This window comes from Lepus europaeus, chromosome 22, assembly GCF_033115175.1.
Source record: "Lepus europaeus isolate LE1 chromosome 22, mLepTim1.pri, whole genome shotgun sequence".
Taxonomy (NCBI): domain Eukaryota; kingdom Metazoa; phylum Chordata; class Mammalia; order Lagomorpha; family Leporidae; genus Lepus; species Lepus europaeus.
This window is the reverse complement of record NC_084848.1, coordinates 2669128-2691217: the sequence shown is the minus strand read 5'-3', so window position 1 is coordinate 2691217 and position 22090 is coordinate 2669128. Positions and strand designations below refer to the sequence as shown.

General features: G+C 50.1%; 1 protein-coding gene across 9 annotated transcripts in view; it reads left to right on the top strand.

The window, feature by feature from the left end:
* PPP2R5C (protein phosphatase 2 regulatory subunit B'gamma) overlaps positions 1-22090 on the top strand; it is a 155825-nt gene that overhangs the window by 94356 nt on the left and 39379 nt on the right. For all 9 annotated transcript variants that reach the window (XM_062181774.1, XM_062181773.1, XM_062181777.1 and 6 more), the window contains one exon: positions 5186-5385. In XM_062181774.1, the coding sequence (XP_062037758.1) occupies positions 5186-5385 (200 nt within the window). The remainder of the gene's footprint in view (positions 1-5185; positions 5386-22090) is intronic.

The following is a 22090-nucleotide window of genomic DNA, read 5'->3' as shown; positions in this document are numbered from 1 at the left end:
CGGCACACCGGGTTCTAGTCCCGGTCGGGGCACCGATCCTGTCCCAGTTGCCCCTCTTCCAGGCCAGCTCTCTGCTGTGGCCAGGGAGTGCAGTGGAGGATGGCCCAAGTTCTTGGGCCCTGCACCCGCATGGGAGACCAGGAGAAGCACCTGGCTCCTGCCTTGGGATTAGCGCAGTGCGCCGGCCGCAGCGCACCTACCGCGGCAGCCATTGGAGGGTGAACCAACGGCAAAAGGAAGACCTTTCTCTGTCTCTCTCTCTCACTGTCCACTCTGCCTGTCAAAAATAATTTTAAAAAAAAATGTTTTACTCCATTTTTTAAAAAAGTTTTTAAATGTATTTGAGAGAGAGCTTCCAAGCACTGATTCACTCCCTAGAGCATTGCGAGAGCCCCTAGTTGAGGCTGAAGCTAGGAGCTAGGAACTTAATCCAGTTCCTTCATGGGTAGCAGGGACCAAGTGCCTGAGCCATCACACTGCTCCCCAGGATCTGCATTAGCGGGAAGCTGGGGTCAGGCACGCCAGTGGAGGACGGAGCTGTCTTAACAGCCTTTGCTCTTCCTTTACTTATTTATTTACTTATTTATTTGAAAGGCAGAGCCTCAGAGAGAAAGATCTTCCAACTGTGGGTTCACTCTCCAAATGGCCTCTATGGCTGGGGCTGGGCCAGAGCCAGAGCCAGGGGCCCGGAGTCTCATCTGAGTCTCCCACCATGGGTGCAGGGGCCCAAGTACTTGGGCCATCTTCCGCTGTTTTCCTCGGCGCATTCAGCAGGGAGCTGGGTCGGAAGTTGAGCCGGGACTCGAACCTCTGTCCACGTCTGATGCCAGCATCGCAGGCAGTGACTTAACCCATTACGCCACAGCAGTGGCCCCTCTCCCTTCTTAGGAATATCTTTTCCTCGGATTTTGGTGACAGTGTTATCTCCATTTGGAATATCGGTTATCGTGCGCTGTGTTTAAAAAGGAAACGGTGCCTTCAGGGCCTCTTGAGGTCTGTAAGACACTGCCCTGGTGACCCCAGCACCGTTTGGAGTTTGGATTTGCTGAGCGAGGAGCTGTCATGCCCGTGCTTTGTCCCTTCACCATGCCGTGGCCATCTCCTCCCCTGGCTTGACGCTGTTGTCACAAGGATCCAGTGAGGACTGGCCCCTTCCTTCGTAGAAGCTGTGCCGTGAGCAGATTCTGAATGTGGGGTGAACTTGGAGCCCATAGCTCTCTGTAGTGCCGAGTGTGAGTGCCAAACAGGTCTCAGAACAGAGGCTGTGACAACAAGCATGAACTCAGGGAGGTGCTGGCCAACTGGGATATGAGAAGTTGTAGAACTGATGAAGGTAGAAGGCCGGCAAGGAGGCAGTTTAGAAAATGAACCTTTTTTTCTTTTCTTTTTTCTTTTTTTTTTTTTTCCCAGAAAGCCTCGCTATTTGAATGTTAAGAGTCCTGAGCATTGTAATTGCAGTTACTTGTGTCAAGTGATTGAACAGTCACTGAGTTCTTGCGCGTTTAGGATTCAAGTCTCGGTTCTCATGGTCTCTTGAGAGTCTCGGGGAGGAATGTTCTGGTGCTGTCACTCTGCCTGCAGGGTAGGACAGAGGGCAGGGTCACTTGCGTGCCTGCTCTTTCGGGGCTCACTGTTGGGACCAGGGAATTCTAAGAACTAAAAACAAAATCCCATGACACCTGCCCTCAAAAAGCTTCGGTCAGCAGGTTGACGTCCAGAGTGACGGGAAGGGCTGTATGACCGGTGCAGAGCAAGTGCCTCTTATCTAACTAGGAAATGAGTAAGCTTTGTAGAAGAAACTGAACAGGAAGTTGACAGCATAGGAACGAGCCAGAGCGGCTAGGTGTGGGTTTAAGGAGAGACACACACAACTCACCAAGTCAAAGGACAGCAAATGCTGCAGGGACACTCCCTGGGGTGCGGTGGGGCACTGACTTTCCTGTCCCTCACACACCTAAAAATTATATAGGACCCCAAAGAGTTTGCTTATGCAAGCTTAGCTGTTAATATTGACCATAATTGAAACTGAATCGAGAAGAATCTTAAGCACCTATAGATCATTGAAAAATAACAAACAAGGCAGATGTTTGGCCTGGTGACTAAGAAACTGGAACACCCACATCCCATGTCCAAGTTCCTGGGTTCAAGTCCCAGCTCCACCTCCAATCCCGCTTCCTGCTAATGCACACCATGGGACGTAGCAGGTGGCGGCTCTAGTTGTTGGGTGCCTGCCCCTACGAGGGAGACCCAACCCCCAGTGTCAGCTCAGCCCAGCCCCAGCTGTTGAGGGCATTTGGAGAGAACCAGTAGGTAGAAGTTGTCTCTCTGTCTCTGTCACTGTCTGCCTCTAAATAAGTAAGCAACAGATAAATTAAAAAAAAAATTTTTTTTTTAAAGAAACCTATCATATATTAACATAATGTCTTTTATGAAAATATTTTCCGGGGGCTGGTGCCATGGCACAGTAGGTTAATCCTCCACCTACGGCGCCAGCATCCCATATGGGTGTCGGTTCTTGTCCTGGCTGCTCCTCTTCCAATCCAGCTCTCTGCTGTGGCCTGGGAAAGCAGTGGAAGATGGCACAAGTCCTTGGGCCCCTGCACCCGCATGGGAGACCAGGAAGAAGCACCTGGCTCCTGGCTTCAGATAAGCATGGCTCCGGCTGTTGCGGCCATTTGGGGAATGAACCAGTGGAAGGAAGACCTTTCTCTCTGTCTCTCCCTGTCAAGGTCTATAACTCTACCTCTCAAATAAATAAATAAAATCTTTAAAAAAAAAAAAAAAAGAAAAATATTTTCCAAAACAAGCAAATTTAGTGAAAAGAGTGGCACTGTTTAATTTTGCAAATCTCCGCGGTGCCTGTCTTACCGGGAGGTAGCTGGAGTCTTGTCTGCTTCAGCCTGTTGCCCTAGCTGGTAGCGTAGGAAGACAGGGTTACTAAAGATGACTGTATTGGGCTTTCAGGTAGTTGTGGACGTCTCTTTAGGATTACACCAAAGCTGAACAGATGGGAAGTTTCTGAAAGGAGCCTGCACTTGGAACCTGGGGTGTCTGCACACTTTATTCCGTGGAAGCCCAAGGGTCTGCTTTGCCTTGACTGAGACTGTGACCGCAGTTGTGTCTGTTCATCACTTGGAAAGTACTGGTTCACCGAGCCACGCAAGTGTTTGCGGTCTCTGGCACACTGCAGCGTGCATGTCAAGACGACCATTTCTTGATATCCCCACGTCTCATCTCCAGCCAGGACAGCTGTCGGGCCCACCCGGACACTGGGCACTCCTCCTGCGAGCTTTGTTTATCACTTGCCAGCCCTTCAGAGACCCTTTATTAACCTTCTTTGTGTGTGTGGGGGGGGGGGGGGCATGGTAGTTTTATTGTGATTTTGATTTTCTTTTTCCCAATTACAAATCTTCATCTGTCCGCAGGTTTGTGAGTTCTCTTCTCTGAAATGACTTCATGTTTACCCACTTGGACAGCAGACCCCAGACGCTCTGTGTGTCCTGCGTGTTAGTTCTTTGCCAGGTTTGAATGCTGCAAGTGCATCCTCTCAGTCTGAGGTCTGCTTTCCGTTCGCAGCCGAGGGTCTCAGAACAGAAGCTCTTATTTTAGTGTAGTTGATTTTTATCCTTCTTTCCCTTATGTTTGTTTTTCCCCTGTGCCTTGTTGAGGAAAACTATTCCCTGCTACAACGCCGTAAAAATATCCTCTAGATTGTAGTCCTTAAACAAAAGGCTTCTGGGAAAGACAAGCTTCATGCATCTCATAAATACAACTTTAGGAACGTGGTGGTTCTTCCCATTGTACCCACACTCCCACCCCTCTCCCTCCTCCCTCTCCTATTCCCATTCTTATTTTTTTACTAAGATCTATTTTCAATTAACTTTATACACATATGAGTAACTCACTAAGTAGAGAGTTCAACAAATAGTATAGGAAAAAAAAAAAACGTTCCTCAACAGTCAAGACAGGGCTGTTCAGTCACTGCATCTTAAAGTGTCAGTTTCACTTCGATTACCTGTTAGGTGCTCTATTAGTCATCAGAGTTCAGGGAGAATGTTTGGTATGTGTCCTTTTGGGACTGGCTTATTTCACTAAGTATAATGTTTTCTAGTTTTATTCCTTTTGTTGCAAACAACAAGATTTCTTTTTTCTTTTCTTTTTTTTTTCTTTTTTTTTTTTTTTACTGCTGTGTAGTATTCCATGGTGCACCTGTCCCATAATTTCTTTATCCAGTCCTCAGTTGAAGGACATCTGGGTTGATTCCATATCGTGGCTATTGTGAGTTGAGCTGCAGTAAACATGGGGTACAGATAACTCTTTCATATGCTGATTTCAATTCCCTTGGGTAAATTCCCAGGAGTGGGATGGCTGGGTCATAGGTAGGACTATATTCAGACTGCTGAGGTATCTCCATACTGTCTTCCATAGTGGCTGTACCAGTTACAGTCCCAAACCTGTTTCTTTATCTCTGTTGTGTTTTCATAGAGATAAAATGGAAGAGAAGACCAGTGTGTTTGAAGTCCTTAGTATGAGGCCTCTCGCTGTATAATCAACGGTACTTACTGATTCTGTACAGCTGTCTTTGCCGCCATCAGTCACGTGGGCGAGTAGCTTGCCGTGTCACTGTCACCACGTGAGAGGTGTTGACTGTGGAGCAAGATGAGGAGGGGGCCTGTGAGGAGCAGTGGGTTTTGGCCATCTCTGGACTGAGGCCAGTTGCTCTGTTCGTCAGCGACAGTGTGGGACCCCTCGTGCCCACACAGCTCGTGAGGAGTTCAGAGCCCACAGATGCTCACGAGGCCCCTTCCCCTCATCCTTTATCTGCCCTTGGCTCCGTCCTGCTGTTACCACGTGGTGTCAGTGTGCCCGTGCCCCATCCCTCAGGACGGGCCCTGCTGTCTGCCCCTGGGTAGCTAGTGTGTCCCACATGGCGCCGGGCGGGGGATCCTGGCGCTCGGAGAGTATTTGTTGAGTGAATCTGTGTTGAAGGGATCTAAAAGCCTAGAAACTTTGTCACACTGCCCTTGGGGTCTGAGCAGTCACTAGCTGTTTCTTTTCATTTTCTTGAGGAATGTGTCACCCCCGTTCACCGTCACCCCTCTTCTCTTAAACGTGTGGTAATGGAGAGCGCATCCCTGCGCTGCTCGGCACGGTTGCAGCCCCGTGTTTGCCCTCTGCGTTGCAGATGTTCCTCCTGCTGACCAAGAGAAGCTCTTCATCCAGAAGCTGCGGCAGTGCTGCGTCCTCTTCGACTTTGTTTCCGACCCGCTGAGCGACCTGAAGTGGAAGGAGGTGAAGCGAGCGGCGCTGAGTGAGATGGTGGAGTACATCACCCACAACCGGAACGTGATCACCGAGCCCATCTACCCCGAGGTGGTGCACATGGTGAGTGATCGCAGCACCTGCGGGCTCCGGGTCAGGGAGGACGGCACTGCCTGGGCACACCTGCAGAGAACCGTGGCCGTCGGCGTGAGGGGAGCCGGCTCCCCTAATCACACGTACCCGGTGCAGTAGAAAAGTTGGGACTTGTATTGGAACTTCTTTTATCATTAATTTATTTTTTATCTTTAATTTTTTTCATACATGACATTAATATAATAGTGCCATTGTATCATTTAGAAGTAAACATGTCCATATGTGTGCAGAAAAATCTAATGATGGGGCGGGGTTCAAATGCTAGTGGGGCCAGGCTGGTACTGGACCGTGCGTCCTGACTGGCTGCATCAGTGTCACCCTGCACTTAGTTCAGCATTCGTTTTATTTATCGAACGCTGAACTTCAATATTCTGTTGAGGTTTTTTTGAATTGCTAGAATTTTATCCTCTTTGGAATTAGTACTCCAAGTTATTGGGGAGTGATTGTTACTTAAGATAAAATTGATTTTTTAAAGATTTATTTATTTATGTATTTGAAAGGCAGAGTTACAGAAAGGCAGAAGAAGAGAGAGAGAGAGAGAGAGTCTTCCATCCGCTGGTTCACTCCCCAGATGGCTGCAACGGCCGGACCTGCACAAATCCAAAGCCAGGAGCTTCTTCTGGGTCTCCCACATGGGTGCAGGGGCACAAGCACTTGGGCCATCTTCTACTGCTTTTCCAGGCCATAGCAGAGAGCTGGATCGAAAGTGGAGTGGCAGGCCAGCGCTGTGGCTTAACAGGCTGATCCTCCACCTTGCGGCGCCGGCACACCGGGTTCTAGTCCCGGTCGGGGCGCCGCATTCTATCCCGGTTGCCCCTCTTCCAGGCCAGCTCTCTGCTGTGGCCCCAGAGTGCAGTGAGGATGGCCCAAGTGCTTGGGCCCTGCACCCGCCTGGGAGACCAGGAGAAGCACCTGGCTCCTGGCTTCGGATCAGCATGATGCGCTGGCCACAGTGGCCATTGGAGGGTGAACCAACAGCAAAAAGGAAGACCTGTCTCTCTCTCTCACTGTCCACTCTGCCTGTCAAAAAAAAAAAAAAAGCGGAGTGGCCGAGTCTCGAATCAGCGCCCATTTGGGGTGCTGGCACTGCAGGCAACGGCTTTACCCACTACACCACAGCACTGGCCCCAAGATAAAATTTTAAATACTGATTTTCATTGAAGTCTTTCTTAACCTACTGATATTTTTTTCCAGAATGACATAATTCAGAACTGCCTGTACTGTTAATCCAATTCTTTTCTAAAGATTTACTTGTGTATTTGAAAAGCAGAGTTACAGAGAAGGGGGGGCAGAGAGAGATTGCCCATCTTCGGTTTCACTTCCCAAACGGCTGGGGCTGGGCCAGCCTAATGGCAGGATCCTGGAACTCCAGCCGGGTCTCCCACGTGGGTGCAGGGGCCCAAGCCCTTGGGCCATCCTCTGCTGTTTTTCCAAGTTCGTTAACTGGATTGGAAGTGGAGCAGCTGGGACTCCAACTGGTGCTCACGTGGGACACCGGCATCCCAGAGGCTGGCGTAACCCGCTGTGTCACAGCCCCAAAATACTTTATCTGATGTCTACGTGTCAGTCTACGTGTCAGTAGTTGAGGTCTTCCTGATTGTTTTAATTTATTGTTAACTTTTTTATTTTTGACAGGCAGAGTGGACAGTGAGAGAGAGAGAGACAGAGAGAAAGGTCTTCCTTTGCCGTTGGTTCACCCTCCAATGGCCGCCGCGGCCGGCGCACTGCACTAATCCCAAGGCAGGAGCCAGGTGCTTCTCCTGGTCTCCCATGGGGTGCAGGGCCCGAGCACTTGGGCCATCCTCCTCTGCACTCCTGGGCCATAGCAGATAGCTGGCCTGGAAGAGGGGCAACCGGGACAGAATCTGGCGCCCTGACTAGGACTAGAATCCGGTGTGCCGGCGCCGCTAGGCGGAGGATTAGCCTGTTGAGCCATGGTGCCAGCTATTGTTAACTTTTTAAAATGTTGTGTTTATTTACTTTATTTATTTGAAAGGCAGCTCTTCCATCTGCTGGTTCACTCCCCAAATGTATTCTCTCCTTATACTTTAATATCTTTATTCTTCATATTACATTTTGTAATGCTCTTAAAACTTTTTTGTCTATGTGATAGAGGTTAAGAATGTAACTTCAGTTCTTATTTGATTTTCTCCTAAAATTATTGAAAAATCATTTGTCCCTAATTCATACATTAAATGTTCCATTTCCCCAATTAATTTAAAACTCTTTAGTATATATTGTTTATTTTATTTTAAACTTAATTTTTATTATATATTTGACTAAAAATTTATATATTGTATTTACACGTATGGACGATTTTTCCTTTTTTATTTTCTTTTTTTAAATTTTTGTTCACCTGAAAGGCAGAGAGACAAAGATCTTCCATCCACTGATTCACTCCCCAAATGCCCACCACAGCCAGGGCTGGGCCAGGCAAAGCCAGGAGCCTGTGACTCGTTCTGGGGCTTCCACGTGACTGCCAGAGACCCAGCAGCTTGAGCCACCCCTGCTGCCTGCCGGGCGTGCGTCAGCAGGGAGCGGAATCCGACTCAGACACAGGCACTCCAGGACGGGATGCGGGCACCCTAAGTGGGCCAGGTGCCCCCCAGGTTTTTATTTTCACAGGGTCTTGGCTGCCAGTGGTCCCCAGTTGACTCCCATCCTGTAAGTGAGTAGGAAGGAGTCTTGGGAGGATGCTGGGTGTCGGTTGGCCTGGTGCGGGTGACGCCGGAGGCCTGCGTCAGTCTCTCACAAGCGTTTCGCAGCAGCAGTTGTTTGCGGAGCCACCAGGACACGCAGAGCCCCCTGAGAGCATCCTTCCAGTTACCCTCCCCCTCGTCCCTGCTGCGTCCCGGTAGACCCCTCCCATGCCCGCCCTGCACGTGCTGGCCTTGCTCTTAGAAGCATTTCACAGATGTTTCCTGAGCGTCCACCGTGGCCAGGCACCTCTTTAGGTGCGGAAGTGGGATCGCGAACAAGATTTCTGCACCCCACCGCCACCGAAAGCTTTCATTTCCATGTGGGATGCCAGCACAAAAAGGTCTCGGGTTGTGGCGGTGCCGTGAAGTGACGCAGCCTCGGCAGCAGGTCGAGTTACAAAGCTGCACAGTGGGTCTGTCCCCTGCACGTGGCCGTGGCCAGGATGTGCAGAGAGAGCCCTTGCGTGTGCCAGGTGAGACCTCGCGCCCCCAAGATGACTCCCAGGGTGAGTGGAGAGCAGCTCATTGCTTCCCTCGCAGCCCTGACGGAGGTGAGTTCCGAAGAGACATAGCCTTTTCCTTCCCCCTCGCCTGTCTGCACCTTTGAGGGAAGAAGGGGTGGGGGCAGACTGGGTCTGGGGTTTCACTTGTGTTTTGGCCTTGATGGAAAGTCCAGTAAAAGAAGAAAGAGTGTGGCATGGTTGGCTGTAGGCAGTGGTCTGTGACCCCTCAGGCCTAGAGAGTGGGACCAGAATTCAGGTGACTGGTAGGTGACCCCCATTCCAGGCAAAGCATGAGCCTGCTGTGACAACTACGGCCTCCTTGCAGCTCTGTTTTCTTTTTCTTTTTTTTTTTTTATAAATATGTATAATTTTTTGAAGATTTTTATTTATTTATTTGAAAGGCAGAATTACAGAGAGGTGGGGGGAGGGGTCTTCCATCCGCTGGTTCACTCCCCAAATGGCCACAATGGCTGGAGCTGAGCCAGTCCGCAGCCAGGAGCCAGGAGCTTCTTCCTGGTCTCCCATGTGTGTGCAGGGGCCCAAGCACTTGGGCCATCGTCTGCTGCTTTCCCAGGCCATAGCAGGGAGCTGGATTGGAAGCAGAGCAGCGGGGACTTGAACCGGTGCCCTTATGGGATGCTGGCACTGTAGGTGACGGCTTTACCTGCTATACCACATCGACCCCTCCATTTTCACGAGAAGTTCTGCAGCCACAACCCTTGGCGTGCTTGCCTCTTAAGCTACACTTGGCCGTTGTGCTGAAACGGTCCCTGTGGCTTCCTGGGTTCTTTCTGATGTGTGTCTGTATTTTGGCCACCATGTGTGTTACAGATGGAAACGTTAACTAACAGCTGTGGTCCTTTCTGATGTGTGTCCGTATTTTGGCCACCATGTGTGTTATAGATGGAAACGTTAACTAACAGCTGTGGAGAATCCAAAGCTCTCCTAGTGCTGCTACTTCTACATGCCTTGCCTAATACTGCTGTGTGGTTTGTTACAGACTTGTTAAAATATTCATACGCCTTATAACTCACTCATTTAAGTATATGACTCGGTGATTTTTAGTACGAACATGGGATTATGCCAAGTGTCATCCCATGTAGTGTTAGAACATTCTAGTGCCCCCAGGCAGTCTTCTTTTCTCTGGCAGCCTCTGCCATTCCCCCCCACCCCCACCCGCCAGCCCGGGAACCACTGACGGGCTTTCTGTCTGTGGATTCACCTGTTCTGGGCATTTCGTGTGAAAGGACTGTGCGCCATGTGACCTCCTGTGTCTGGCTGCTTTCATGTGGCATGGCACTTTCAGGGTTCAGCCGTGTTACAGCTTGAGTCATGCAGATGGGACTCCGTCACACAGATCCACCACTTTTTGTTGACCCAGTCACCTGTTGCCGCACATTTGGGTTGTTTCTGGTTTTCTGACTGTCGTGAACGGACAAGCTATGGTGTGAACAAGGTGCGTTTCTCTTGGATCTGCACCCAGGAGAGGAGCTGCTGGGTCCCGGACTGGCCCTGGGTGTTTGAACATTCTAGGGACTGCTGGGCGGCTTTCAGGGTGGCTTCATCGTCTACTCTGCTTTCAATGGTGAATGGGGGTTCCAGTTTCCTTGTTGTCATCTCTCTTCATTGTAGCCACCCCATGGGTGATTTGTGCTCTCTGCTGACTCATGGCACTGAGCCTCTGTAGACGTGTGCTTGTTCAGACACTGGGGATGCTACACCACATTTTATTTTTATTGTTATTATTTTTTTTTAAAGATTTGTCCACTCACTCAAAAGTGAGAGCTACAGAGAGGGAGGGGGGAAGAGGGGAGAGAGAGAGAGAGAGAGAGAGTGAGTGTGTGTGTGTGTGTGTGTGTGTCAGAGAGAGAGAGTGTTTCCATTCTCTGGTCCACTCCCCAGATGACCGCAATGGCTTGGGACTGGACCAGGCTGAAGCCAGGAGCCTCCTCTAGCCATCTCACATGCGTAGCAGGGGCCCAAGCACTTGGGCCCTCCTCCATCACCTTTCCCAGGCTGTTTAGCTGGGAGCTGGATTGGAAGTGGAGCAGCTGGGAATTGAACGGGCGCCTATATGGGATGCTGGTGTCGGACACGGCAGCTCCACCTGCTACACCACAGTGCCGGCCCCTAGACCTGCATTTGAACAAACATTGCCGATCTGTAGTCTGACCTTTTTCTTTTCTAGATAAAAAAGCTCGAGTTCAGAGACCTAAGGGTGAAAAGGAGCAACGCAGGCCTGAATTACAAAACCCCATTATCTCTGTTTCAGTCATATTTTTGATACAACCAGCCATCTGGTTTTTGCTTTGTTTTGTTTTGTTTTGTTTTTTTCATTAAATTAGCTAGTTAATCTGTTGCTCAGCCAAGGGTGTTTTTCTAATCCTGAAAACAGAACCAAGTCACAGTGTGACTGGTGGAAAGGATCTGCCCTGTTCACAATGAAGTATTCACTGCTGGGGTTCGAGCCTTCCCAGTGGATGTTTGTACCAACTTGTACCTAAGATCTCAGAGGGTTCGCTCCCTGAGTTAAGAAGTGCAGAGTCTGGGGGCCGGCGCCGGCATCCCATATGGGCGCCGGGTTCTAGTCCTCTTCCAGGCCAGCTCTCTGCTGTGGCCCGGGAGGGCAGTGGAGGGTGGCCCAAGTGCTTGGGCCCTGCACCCGCATGGGAGACCAGGAGGAGGCACCTGGCTTCTGGCTTCAGATCGGCACAGCACCGGCCATGGCGGCCATTTGGGGGTGAACCAACGGAAGGAAGACCTTTCTCTCTGTCTCTCTCTCTCACTAACTCTGTCTGTCAAATTAAAAAAAAAAAAAAAGTGCAGAGCCTGAAACCACAGATTGCTGGGGCCCCTGAGGCCGTTTCAGAGGGTCTGTGAAATCCGAAGACTTTCGCAGGCGCGCTAAGGCTTGGGCCTCTCCACAGCGTTGACATTTGCAGGATGGTGCAAGAGTGGGTGAGCAGCTAGGCCGGGCTCCAGACTGACCGGGTGCCCACAGTTCTACACAGTGGTCTGCAAGAAGACAGAATCTGTTCACAACCTTGCACACTGGCCCTTGAAGCCCCCCCGCAGTGCAGTGTGCAGGGCACCTGGGCAGCCGTCCGGAGGGCAGGCACCTGCACACTTGAGCTTCAAGCCGAACTTGAACTGTTCCCACAGAATACGTCTTACCAGGAAGATGACTGGCAGACCAACCAGTGATTCAGGCTGGAATACTTAGCAGGCTTTTCTCAAAAAAATAAACGAAAGAGAGGCACGTGTTTGACACAGCAGTTCAGCTGCTGCTGGCGACGCCCACATCCCACAGCAGAGCGCCTGGGTTCAAGTTCTGCCTCCGCTCTGATGCAGCTTCCTGCTGACGGGCACCTGGGGTCAGCAGACGTTGCCTCAGGTGGTTGAGTCCCTGCCACCCACGTGGGACCCCGTTTCAGTTCTGGGCTCCTGGCTTCAGCCTGGCCTAGCCCCACCCATTGCAGCCGTTTGGGGAGTGAACCAGGGGATGGAAAATCCCTGTCTCTGTCTTTTAAATAAATAAGTCTTTTTTTAAAAAAATGTTTTTTCAATGATAAAGTGAGAACATTACTTTAAGGAAAATAACTGTTAGTGTTTGTTGTCAGTGATGAAATTTGATCTTTTTTGCCTTAAAGATTTTATTTATTTCAATATCAGAGTTACATAAAGGGGTAGGGGGGATTTACCACTGATACAGTCCCCAAATGGCCGCAACGGCCAGCACTGGGCCAGGCTGAAACCAGGAGCTTCATCCAGGTCTCCCACATGGGTGTCAGAGGTCCAAATACTTGGGCCATCTTCCACTGCTTTTCCCAGGCCATTAGCAGGGAGCTGGCTCAGAAGTGGAGCAGCCGGGACACGAGCTGTCATTCATATGGGCTGCTACTGTCGCAAGCACTGGCTTTACCCAGTACAACAACTCACTGGCCCCCTAAAATTTGAGCTCTTAAGGGAAATGTGGAATTTTGGGAAACTTGTACTTGCCAGAGCAAGCTTCAGCTTGCCGGTACTGCCGGCTCCTGCTGAGCTTGGCAGCAGCGTGACCAAATGGGATTTTTTAGTAGATGTAATGAAATGAGTAAGTGACACTTGGAAAACTGTGTGACTCAGCGAGCCAGTATTTTCCAGATGACCCAGAAATTATGTTTAAAGAAAAACCACTGATAGAAAGGTACTGAGAGTGTGAGACCTGGCTCTGGACGTGGATGGAGGAGCTCAGCACTCGGGTGAGGTCTCAGCCACGTAGCCACTCCCCTTCCCAGCGATGGGCGGGTGTTGGGTGTGTAGCAGAGGTCACAGGTTCCCTAAAGAGCTACTCATCCTCCTCCCCTGCAGCTGCATGTCTGTGTGAGACCAGATTTTGGTTATCTTTTTTTTTTAAAGATTTATTTATTTATTTGAAAGTCAGAGTTACACAGAGAGAGGAGAGGCAGAGAGAGAGAGAGGTCTTCCATCCGATGGTTCACTCCCCAAGGGGCCACAATGGCAGGATCTGTGCCGATCTGGAGTCAGGAGCTCTCCGGGTCTCCCACGCGGGTGCAGGGGCCCAAGGACTTGGGCCATCTTCCACTGCTTTCCCAGGCCACAGCAGAGAGCTGGATTGGAAGTGGAGCAGCCGGGACTAGAACCGGCGCCCATATGGGATGCCGGCGCTTCAGGCCAGGGCGTTAAGCTGCTGCGCTACAGCGCCGGCCCCCAGATTTTCTTTCTGCATTTCAGCCAGAGCCATGTTAAGACAAAAGCAGAAAGTTAGCCCAGCCTGTCTTTGGGAAGCCAGACATTGGAGAGATGTGCAGACAGTGAAGCAGTGCTGCTCTCTCACTCGGCCACGTTGGAGGACTGACTTGTCAGTGTGTTTTTTACCTTAAGATGTAATGGATTGCGCCAGCGCTTAGGGCCCTTGGCGTAGCAGGTAAAGCGACCACCTGCGGTGCCGGCATCCCATATGGGCACTGGTTCAGTACCAAGCTGCTCCACTTCCGATCCAGCTCTCTGCTGTGGCCTGGGAAAGCAGTGAAAGTTGACCCAGGACCTTGGGCCCCTGTACCCACATGAGAGACCCGGAGGAAGCTCCTGGCTCCTGGCTTCAGACTGGCCCAGCTCCAGCTGTTGTGGCCACTCGGGGAGTGAACCAGCAGATGGAAGACCTCTCTCTCTCTGCCTCTGCCTCCACCTCTCTGTAACTCTGACTTTCAAGTAAAATAAATAAATCTTTTTTAAAAATGTAATGGATTTATTTTTTTTTAATTGCTCTGCTTTAAGCTCAAATACAGTCAGTATCAGTCAGTAAGGCTCTCTTAAACAAAAGTTCTCTGGGGTCCTCAGTGATTTTCTTAGCTGAGTGGGGTCCTGAGGCCCAGAGTTTCAGAACCACGCTCCTGAAACAGCGCCGTGGCTCTGGCCGGGAACCTCGCGACGGCCTGGGCCTGCCTGTTCTCCAGCTCATCCTCAGGCAAGCCAGAAACGGGAACATCCGCTCCGAGGAGTCCCTCCGTGGTCCCCCCTCTGCGCCACAGGTTCCCCGAGAGGGAAGTCACGTTCTTTCCTTTCTTCCACTGAGCTCAGCACGCGCCTTTTCCCAGGCCCAGGAGATATCATTCGAGGGGAATTTTCTGCATAGACCTGAACATCAAGACTAGTCTTTTTTTTTTTTTTTTTTGACAGGCAGAGTGGATAGAGAGACAGAGAGAAAGGTCTTCCTTTTTGCCGTTGGTTCACCCTCCAATGGCCGCTGTGGCTGGCGCATCGTGCTGATCCGAAGCCAGGAGCCAGGTGCTTCTCCTGGTCTCCCATGTGGGTGCAGGGCCCAAGGACTTGGGCCATCCTCCACTGCCCTCCCGGGCCATAGCAGAGAGCTGGCCTGGAAGAGGGGCAACCGGGACAGAATCCGGCGCCCCGACCGGGACTAGAACCCGGTGTGCCGGCACCACAAGGTGGAGGATTAGCCTGTTAAGCCACGGCGCCGGCCCAAGACTAGTCTTGAGCCAGCACTGTGGTTTACTAGGTTAACCCTCCACCTGCAGCGCCGGCATCCCATATGGGTGCTGGGTTCTAGTCCCGGTTGCTCCTCTTCCAGTCCAGCTCTCTGCTGTGGCCCGGGAAGGCAGTGGAGGATGGCCCAAGTGCTTGGGCCCTGCACCCGCATGGGAGACCAGGAGGAGGCACCTGGCTCCTGGCTTTAGATCGGCGCAGCACTGGCCGTAACGACCATTTGGGGAGTGAACCAACAGAAGGAAGACCTTTCTCTCTGTCTCAGTGTCTGTAACTCTACATGTTAAAAAAAAAAAAGTCTACAGTTGCATGTGAATGTAACCTGGAGGGTGGTGGCTGAACAAGTCAGCTGAATGAGATGTGGAAATGGCGCTCTCTAGAATTACCCATCCTGCTGAGCGGCAGGAAACAGCCGGCTCTGCTCACCCAGTCACTCAAGAAACACGTATTCCATACCTGCTGGGTCCCGGGCACCATGACGAACATAACATACATGTGATCACAGTTCATATGTAATTACATGTATGTAGAATGCTTGTGCATTGTGTAGTATGGCTGCACACTGACAGGGCCTGTCCTTGCTTGTGTGGGAGACAGACAGCGCCAGACGGGCTGTGTACGGCTGGTGCGGGCGTGTGCCGGAAACTCAGCCCATTGCGCGGCGTCCCAGAGAGGACGCATTCCCAGCAGACAGCAGCCTCTGCAAAGGCCCCGAGGCCGAGGAGGGCAGGAGGGTTTGGGTCTGCGCAGAGCCCAGAGCTCCAATTAGATGGGGCTGGAGTCCAGGCCCTAGAGACTGCGGGACTGACATTGTGCCTGCAGACCTGGGCCCCTGCTGCCCTGACTGCAGTGTGCGGAGTGGACGGGAAGGGGCGCTGACTGGGAGCGGCAGGTGCAGTTGAAGGAGGCTGCTGAGACAGTTCCGTGGAGAAGTGGTGGTGCGGACCAAGTGACTGAGGGCCGAGAGAAACAGGCAAACGTGAGAGATGCTAAGAAGACAGAACAGGAGTCGTTGGCAGATTTGATTTAGATGTGGGGGACAGGAGCAAAGACCCGGGCTTCCAACTCCAGCCAAGTGCTGTGCTGACACAGGCCTGGGGCTGGTCGTGTCTCTGGGTTACAGGTGGCAGACGCCCACTTCAGTACTGTGCTCCCTCAAAGGAGAACACACTTCGTCCACATGGGGATGACTTCTGTTCCCATGTCCCATGTCGCCTGCTGTCTGTGCAGCCTGCCTGCTCTCAGATGCTTTACCCACTTAAAAAGACAAACCAGGGTGGGCCCTTGGTGTGGTTCAGATGCTGCGTGGGTCGCCCTCATCCCATTTCAGAGGGACTGGATTCAGCTCCAGACTCCTGCAAATGCACACCCTGGGAGGCAGCAGGCGATGGCTCAGGTGCTTTGTGTGGGATGCCTCCTGACTTCGGCGTGGCTGTGAGAGCCCCCCCCCCCACCCCGAGTCTGCCTCAGCAGGAAGCTGGAGCGAGGAATCCAGTCCAGGTACTCGTGCAGGGCCTGGGCTCCTTAAGCAGAGGGCCAGACGCCCACCCTTGAAGGCTTGGGAAACGCGGTGGTCTTATAGCTGCCAGCAGTCAGGATGCAGGCACTGTCCTTCCCCTGCAGACACTGCTGCCCCTGGCCCTGTCTGCGCCCATCACGCTGCGCTGTCCGGAGTACCGCGGGAACGGACTCAGGATAAGTGTAGCCAGCAGAGTCTCCTCGTTTAGCACCTTGGCAATGGTTGTTCCTTTTAATTGTTTGGTCTCGTCTCATCGTATGGAGGATATTTGGGTCGTTTCCTGTTTGGGGCAATAAAACTGCTACAAATGCCTGTGTGTGAGTTTAGGTGTGGGCGTTCACTTAACCTGGATAAACAAGGAGACATGAACTGCTGGGGCTGGTGGCAGGTATGTGTTTAACTTTCTGGGAAGCCAGGAGCTGTCTTCCTGTTTACACTCCCCCCAGCAGTGTGAGTTTGCTGCTCCCATCCCATTAGACCTTTTATCTTGTTCTGGGTTTCTTTTTTTTTTTTTTTTTTTTTTTTTTGACAGGCAGAGTGGATAGTGAGAGAGAGAGACAGAGAGAAAGGTCTTCCTTTTTGCCGTTGGTTCACCCTCCAATGGCCACTGCGGTCGGCGCATCGTGCTGATCCGAAGCCAGGAGCCAGGTGCTTCTCCTGGTCTCCCATGCGGGTGCAGGGCCCAAGGACTTGGGCCATCCTCCACTGCCTTCCCGGGCCATAGCAGAGAGCTGGCCTGGAAGAGGGGCAACTGGGATAGAATCCGGCACCCCAACCGGGACTAGAACCCTGTGTGCTGGTGCTACAAGGCGGAGGATTAGCCTGTTAAGCCACGGCGCCGGCCGCCCTTCCTCTTCTGATCCATCTCTCTTCTGCGGCCTACAAAAACAGCTGAAAATGGCCCATTTTGCAGATCATTTTCAGCACGTGATGTTCACTTGTCCTGTTGATGAAAACACTGGCTGTTCTGTTTAGTTGCCTTCCCGCCTTTGTCTGTTGCATTTGTGAATCTGTTTCTGGAGTCCCTGCTGTATTTTTTTCCATTCATCTATGGAACGTGTTGTTCACCAAGGCCATACCATCTTCAATATGGCCACTCTCTGGTAAAAAAAATGTTAAGATTTCTTTTTTTTTTTTTTAAGATCCAGAAGAGGCAAAGGCAGAGAGAGAGAGGTCTTCCATCCACTGGTTCTCTCCCTAGATGGCTGAAGTGGCTAGAGATTCACCATTCCAAAGCCAGTCTCCACCTAGGTGCAGGGTTCCAAGCACCTGGGCCATCTTCCACTGCTCTCCCAGGCCACAACAGAGAGCCAGATCGGAAGTAGAGCAGCCAGGACTCAAACTGGTGCCCATATAGGATGCCAGCACTGCAGATGGCAGCTTATTCCACCACGGCACAGCACCGGCCTAAATATTTCTTTATTCATTTATTTAAATATCAGAGTCACAGAGAGCAGGAGAGAGAGAGATATACACAGAGACCTTCCATCCACTGGTTCACAGAACTCCCCAGATGACCACGACAGCCAGGCTGGGCCACGCTGAAGCCAGAAGCCAGGAGCTCCATCCTGGTCTCCTACATGGGTAGCAAGGGCGCAGGTTCTTGGACCAACTCCCCCTGCCTTCCCAGTTGCATTAGCAGGGAGCTGGATTGGAAGCAGAACATCCAGGACTCGAACCAGTGCTCCAGTCTGGAACGGTGGCTTCACCCCCTGCACCACAATGCCGGCCCCTCTAGTGAATTTTAAATCAGGTTTTCTGAATTCTCCAACCTTTTGCCTCTTTTTCAGAATTGTTTTGGCCATTGTCATTATTTTACCTTTCCATGGATATTTTATTTCACTGTATCCTTTCATGGTGCACAAATGACAGCAGGATTCACTTAAAGTGAGAGTAAATATGTATTCACATGTGAGTGTGGGCACACCCAGCAGTAGAGACACCATAAGAGGGCAGAGCGGAGCCCAGAAGGGAGTGGGAGAGAAAGTTCAAGGGCAAGGCCAGAAGCCAAACTGCCCATCCCCACAAGCAGCAGTTGTCTCTGTGGGGCAGAGGTTGGTTTCCTGAGTTGTAAACAGTGTGGAGTCCGAGTGGTGTTTAGTGTACGTGAGCATTTCTGTGAGTTTCATTGTGCCTTTTTTTTTTTTTTAATCTTATTTAAGGTAAACAAGTTTCATGTATTTCATATATACAGATTTAGGAACACAGTGACACTTCCCAACCTTCCCTCCCTCCCAACCAAGCTCCAACCCTTCTTCATCCTCCCTCACCTATTCCCACTCTTAATTTTTACAAAGATCTATTTTCATCCTACTTTATACTCATGATATTACACTAAGTAAAGAGCTCTACAAATAGTATGGAAAAAAAAAAAAAAACTGTCCCTCAACAGTGGAGTCAAGGGCTGTGAACAATCATCAAATCTCAAAATGTCCATTTCACGCCAATACATTACATTTTAGGTACTCTGTTAGTTACCCCAGGTCAGGAAGAACATACGATAGCTGTCTTTTGGGGACTGGCTTATTTCAGTAAATATAATGGTTTCCAGTTGCATCCATGGATGTTTTGAAATCAGCCTGTTGGGGCTGGAATCGTGGTGCAGTGGGTTAAGCCACAACCTGCAACACCAGTATCCCATATCAGAGCACCCGAGGCCCGGCTGCTCCACTTCCAATCCAGCTCCCTGCTACTGCCCCTGGAAAAGCAGTGGAAAATGGCCCAAGCACTTGGGCCTCTGCCACCCACATGGGAGACCCTGATGAAGTTCCAGGCTCCTTGCTTCAGCTGGGCCAAGGCATTGCTGCCATTTGAGGAATGAACCAGTGGATGGAAGATTTTGTGTGTGTGTTTGCTTTTCTCTCTGTCACCCTGCCTTTCAGATACAGAAGAATAAATCCTGGGGCCAGTGTTGGGGCACACAGTAGGTTAAGCTGCCCTCTGCAGCACCAGCATCCCATATGGGCTCTGGTTTGAGTCCTGGCTGCTCCACTTCTGATCCAGCTCCCTACTAATGGTCCGGGGAAAGCAGCAAAAGATGGCCCATGTAGCCACATGGGAGAACTGGAAGAAGCTCCTGGCTCCTGACTTCTGCCTGACCCACCCCCAGCCATTGTGGCCATCTGGGGAGTGAGTGAACCAGTCAATAGTCTGTCCCTCTCACACATGCATGTGCACTCTTATTTTCAAATAAATAGCTGTACAAAGATGAAATAGGGGCCAACGCTGTGGCACAGCAGGCTAAGCCACCATCTGCAGCACGGGCATCCATATGGGCACTGTTCGAGTTCCGGCTGCTCCACTTTTGATCCAGCTCCCTGCTAATGTTCCTGAGAAAAAACAGAGGACGGCCCAAGTGCTTGGGCCCTTGCACCCACGTGGGAGACCCAGATGAAACTGGGTTATCATCTATAAAATATTTTTCAGGGGTTTTGGTGAGAATTCCACTGAATATGTAGATTTGGAAAGAATTAGCATCCTAACAGTCTGAGCCTTTCAGTCCGAATATGATGTATCCACCCGTTTGGGGCTTCCTCCTTTTGTGCTTCTCAGCGTATAGACGTTTTCCATACTTTTTTAGGCTCGTACATTAGTGTTTAACTTTTTGTGCCATTTTAAATAGGACCTTTTGTTTATTTGCCTTTTGTAATTGTTGTCATTTTTTTTCTTGCAGTTCTGCCTTGTGTTATTTGGTGCAGAGATGTTCAGTGTGTGTCCTAGTTGAGCTGACTCATTTATCCTACAGTAAACCCCCTCTATCCCCGGTAACCACATCTGCTCTGCAGTCCGCTTGCTTGATGTCAATGGAGCCATTGCTGCTCTGCTGACTAGTGCGGATGCCATGTCTTTTCCTTTTGCTTTACTTTGGACCAATTTGTATCTTTAGAGTTGAAATGGGCTCATTGTAGGCAGGATATGGTTGGATCTTGCTTTTTATCCATTCAGACAGTGTCTTCCTTTTGATTGGTTAATCAGACATTTATTTTTAGTGTTTCTTGATATAGTCAGGTTTAAACCTTTACCAACTTATTGCTGTTTCTTTCTGTTGATCTCCTTTGGTCTTTGTTCACCTTCCCTCCTCTTCTGCTTTATTTTGGGTCAGTTGAGTACTTTTTATGATTCTGTTCTTTTTTGACTTTGTAACTGTTTAGTGCTTGGATTTCATTTTTTACGCAGTTTTTCTAGAATGTGTCCTTGACTTGTGATGATCACTCTACCTACAAGTGGCAATGGCAGTTCCACTCAGTAGAGTAGAAGGACTGCCCGGCGTTGTACTCCGTTTCTTTCTTCCTGGCATTCCTGCTTTTGTTGTCATGGATTTTTTTCTTCATGTTATAAACCCCGCAGTGTATTATTATCTTTGTTTTCATCACTAATTTTCAAAGAGATTTAAATAATTGCTTTATATTCATCAAGAGAGTTGCCATTTTCTTTTTTTTTTTTTTCCTAAAGATTTTATTTATCTATTTGAGAGGTAGACTTACAGACAGTGAGAGAGAGAGAGGGCCGGTGCTACGGCTCAATAGGCTAATCCTCCGCCTGCGGCGCCAGCACACTGGGTTCTAGTCCCGGTCGGGGCACCAGGATTCTGTCCTGGTTGCCCCTCTTCCAAACCAGCTCTCTGCTGTGGCCTGGGAGTGCAGTGGAGGATGGCCCAAGTCCTTGGGCCCTGCACCCGCATGGGAGACCAGGAGAAGCACTGGCCGCGGCGGCCATTGGAGGGTGAACCAACAGCAAAGGAAGACCTTTCTCTCTGTCTCTCTCTCACTGTCCACTCTGCCTGTCAAAAAAAAAGAGAGAGAGAGAGAGAAAGGTCTTCCTTCCATTGGTTCACTCTCCAAATGGCCATAACAGCCGGAGCTATGCCAATCTGAAACCAGGAGCCAGGAGCCTCTTCCTGGTCTCCCATGTGGGTACAGGGGCTCAAGGACCTGGACCATCTTCCACTGCTTTCCCAGCCATAGCAGAGAGCTGGATTGGAAGAGGAGCAGCCGGGACTAGAACCGGCACCCACATGAGATGCAGGTGCTGCACTGGCCCCGAGAGTTGCCATTCTCAGTGATCCTCCATCCACTGGGCAGAACCAGAGGATCCAGTATCCATTTCCTTCGGCTTGAAGGACTTCATGTGGTGATTCTTCTAGTGTGAAGGTACCAGTGGTGAATTATTCGTGCTTTCATTATCTAAAAAGGCCTTTCGTCTTCAGTGATGGAAGACGTGCTTCTTGCTGGACATAGAATCCCATGCCAGCAGTTTTATCCTTTAAAAATTATGCTTACCTGGTATATTGCTTGTAGTGTTTCTGATGAGAAGTCTGCCATTCTCACCAATTTTTATAAAGATTTATTTATTTACTTATTTGAGAGGCAGAGCATCAAAGTGAGAGGGAGAGACAGAGATCTTCCATCTGCTGGTTCACCCTCCCAGATGTCCACAACAGCCAGGGCTGGGCCAGGCCAGGAGCCCGATGCTCTATCCAGGTCTCCCATGTGGGTGCAGGGCCAAGCACTACATCTCCCACTGCTTTCCCAGACACATTAGCAGGGAGCTGGATCAGAGGAACAACAACCAGGACTCAAGCCAGAACTCCTGTATAGAATGCCGGTGGCATAAGTGTGTTAACCTGCTGTGCCGTAACGCCAGCCCCTTCTCCATGTGGAATGCTTGAGTATATTGTTTTGCTCTTTTAAGCATTCCTAAACTTTCTCACGTTTTACTGCAAAAAATATAAATAAATAAAAATATGCAATTAAGCAAATATGTAAGAATGTTAATGGTAAGGTCTAGTTAATAGTCACCATAAAATTCTTTAAACTTGTTTGCATTAATATTTTTCATAATAAAATCTTCAGAATACGTCATTCAGAATCTATGTAAAACTAATCTTTGTCCCAAAGTAAATAACTTTTTAAAAAAAGATTTATTCATTTTTATTTGAAAGGCAGAGC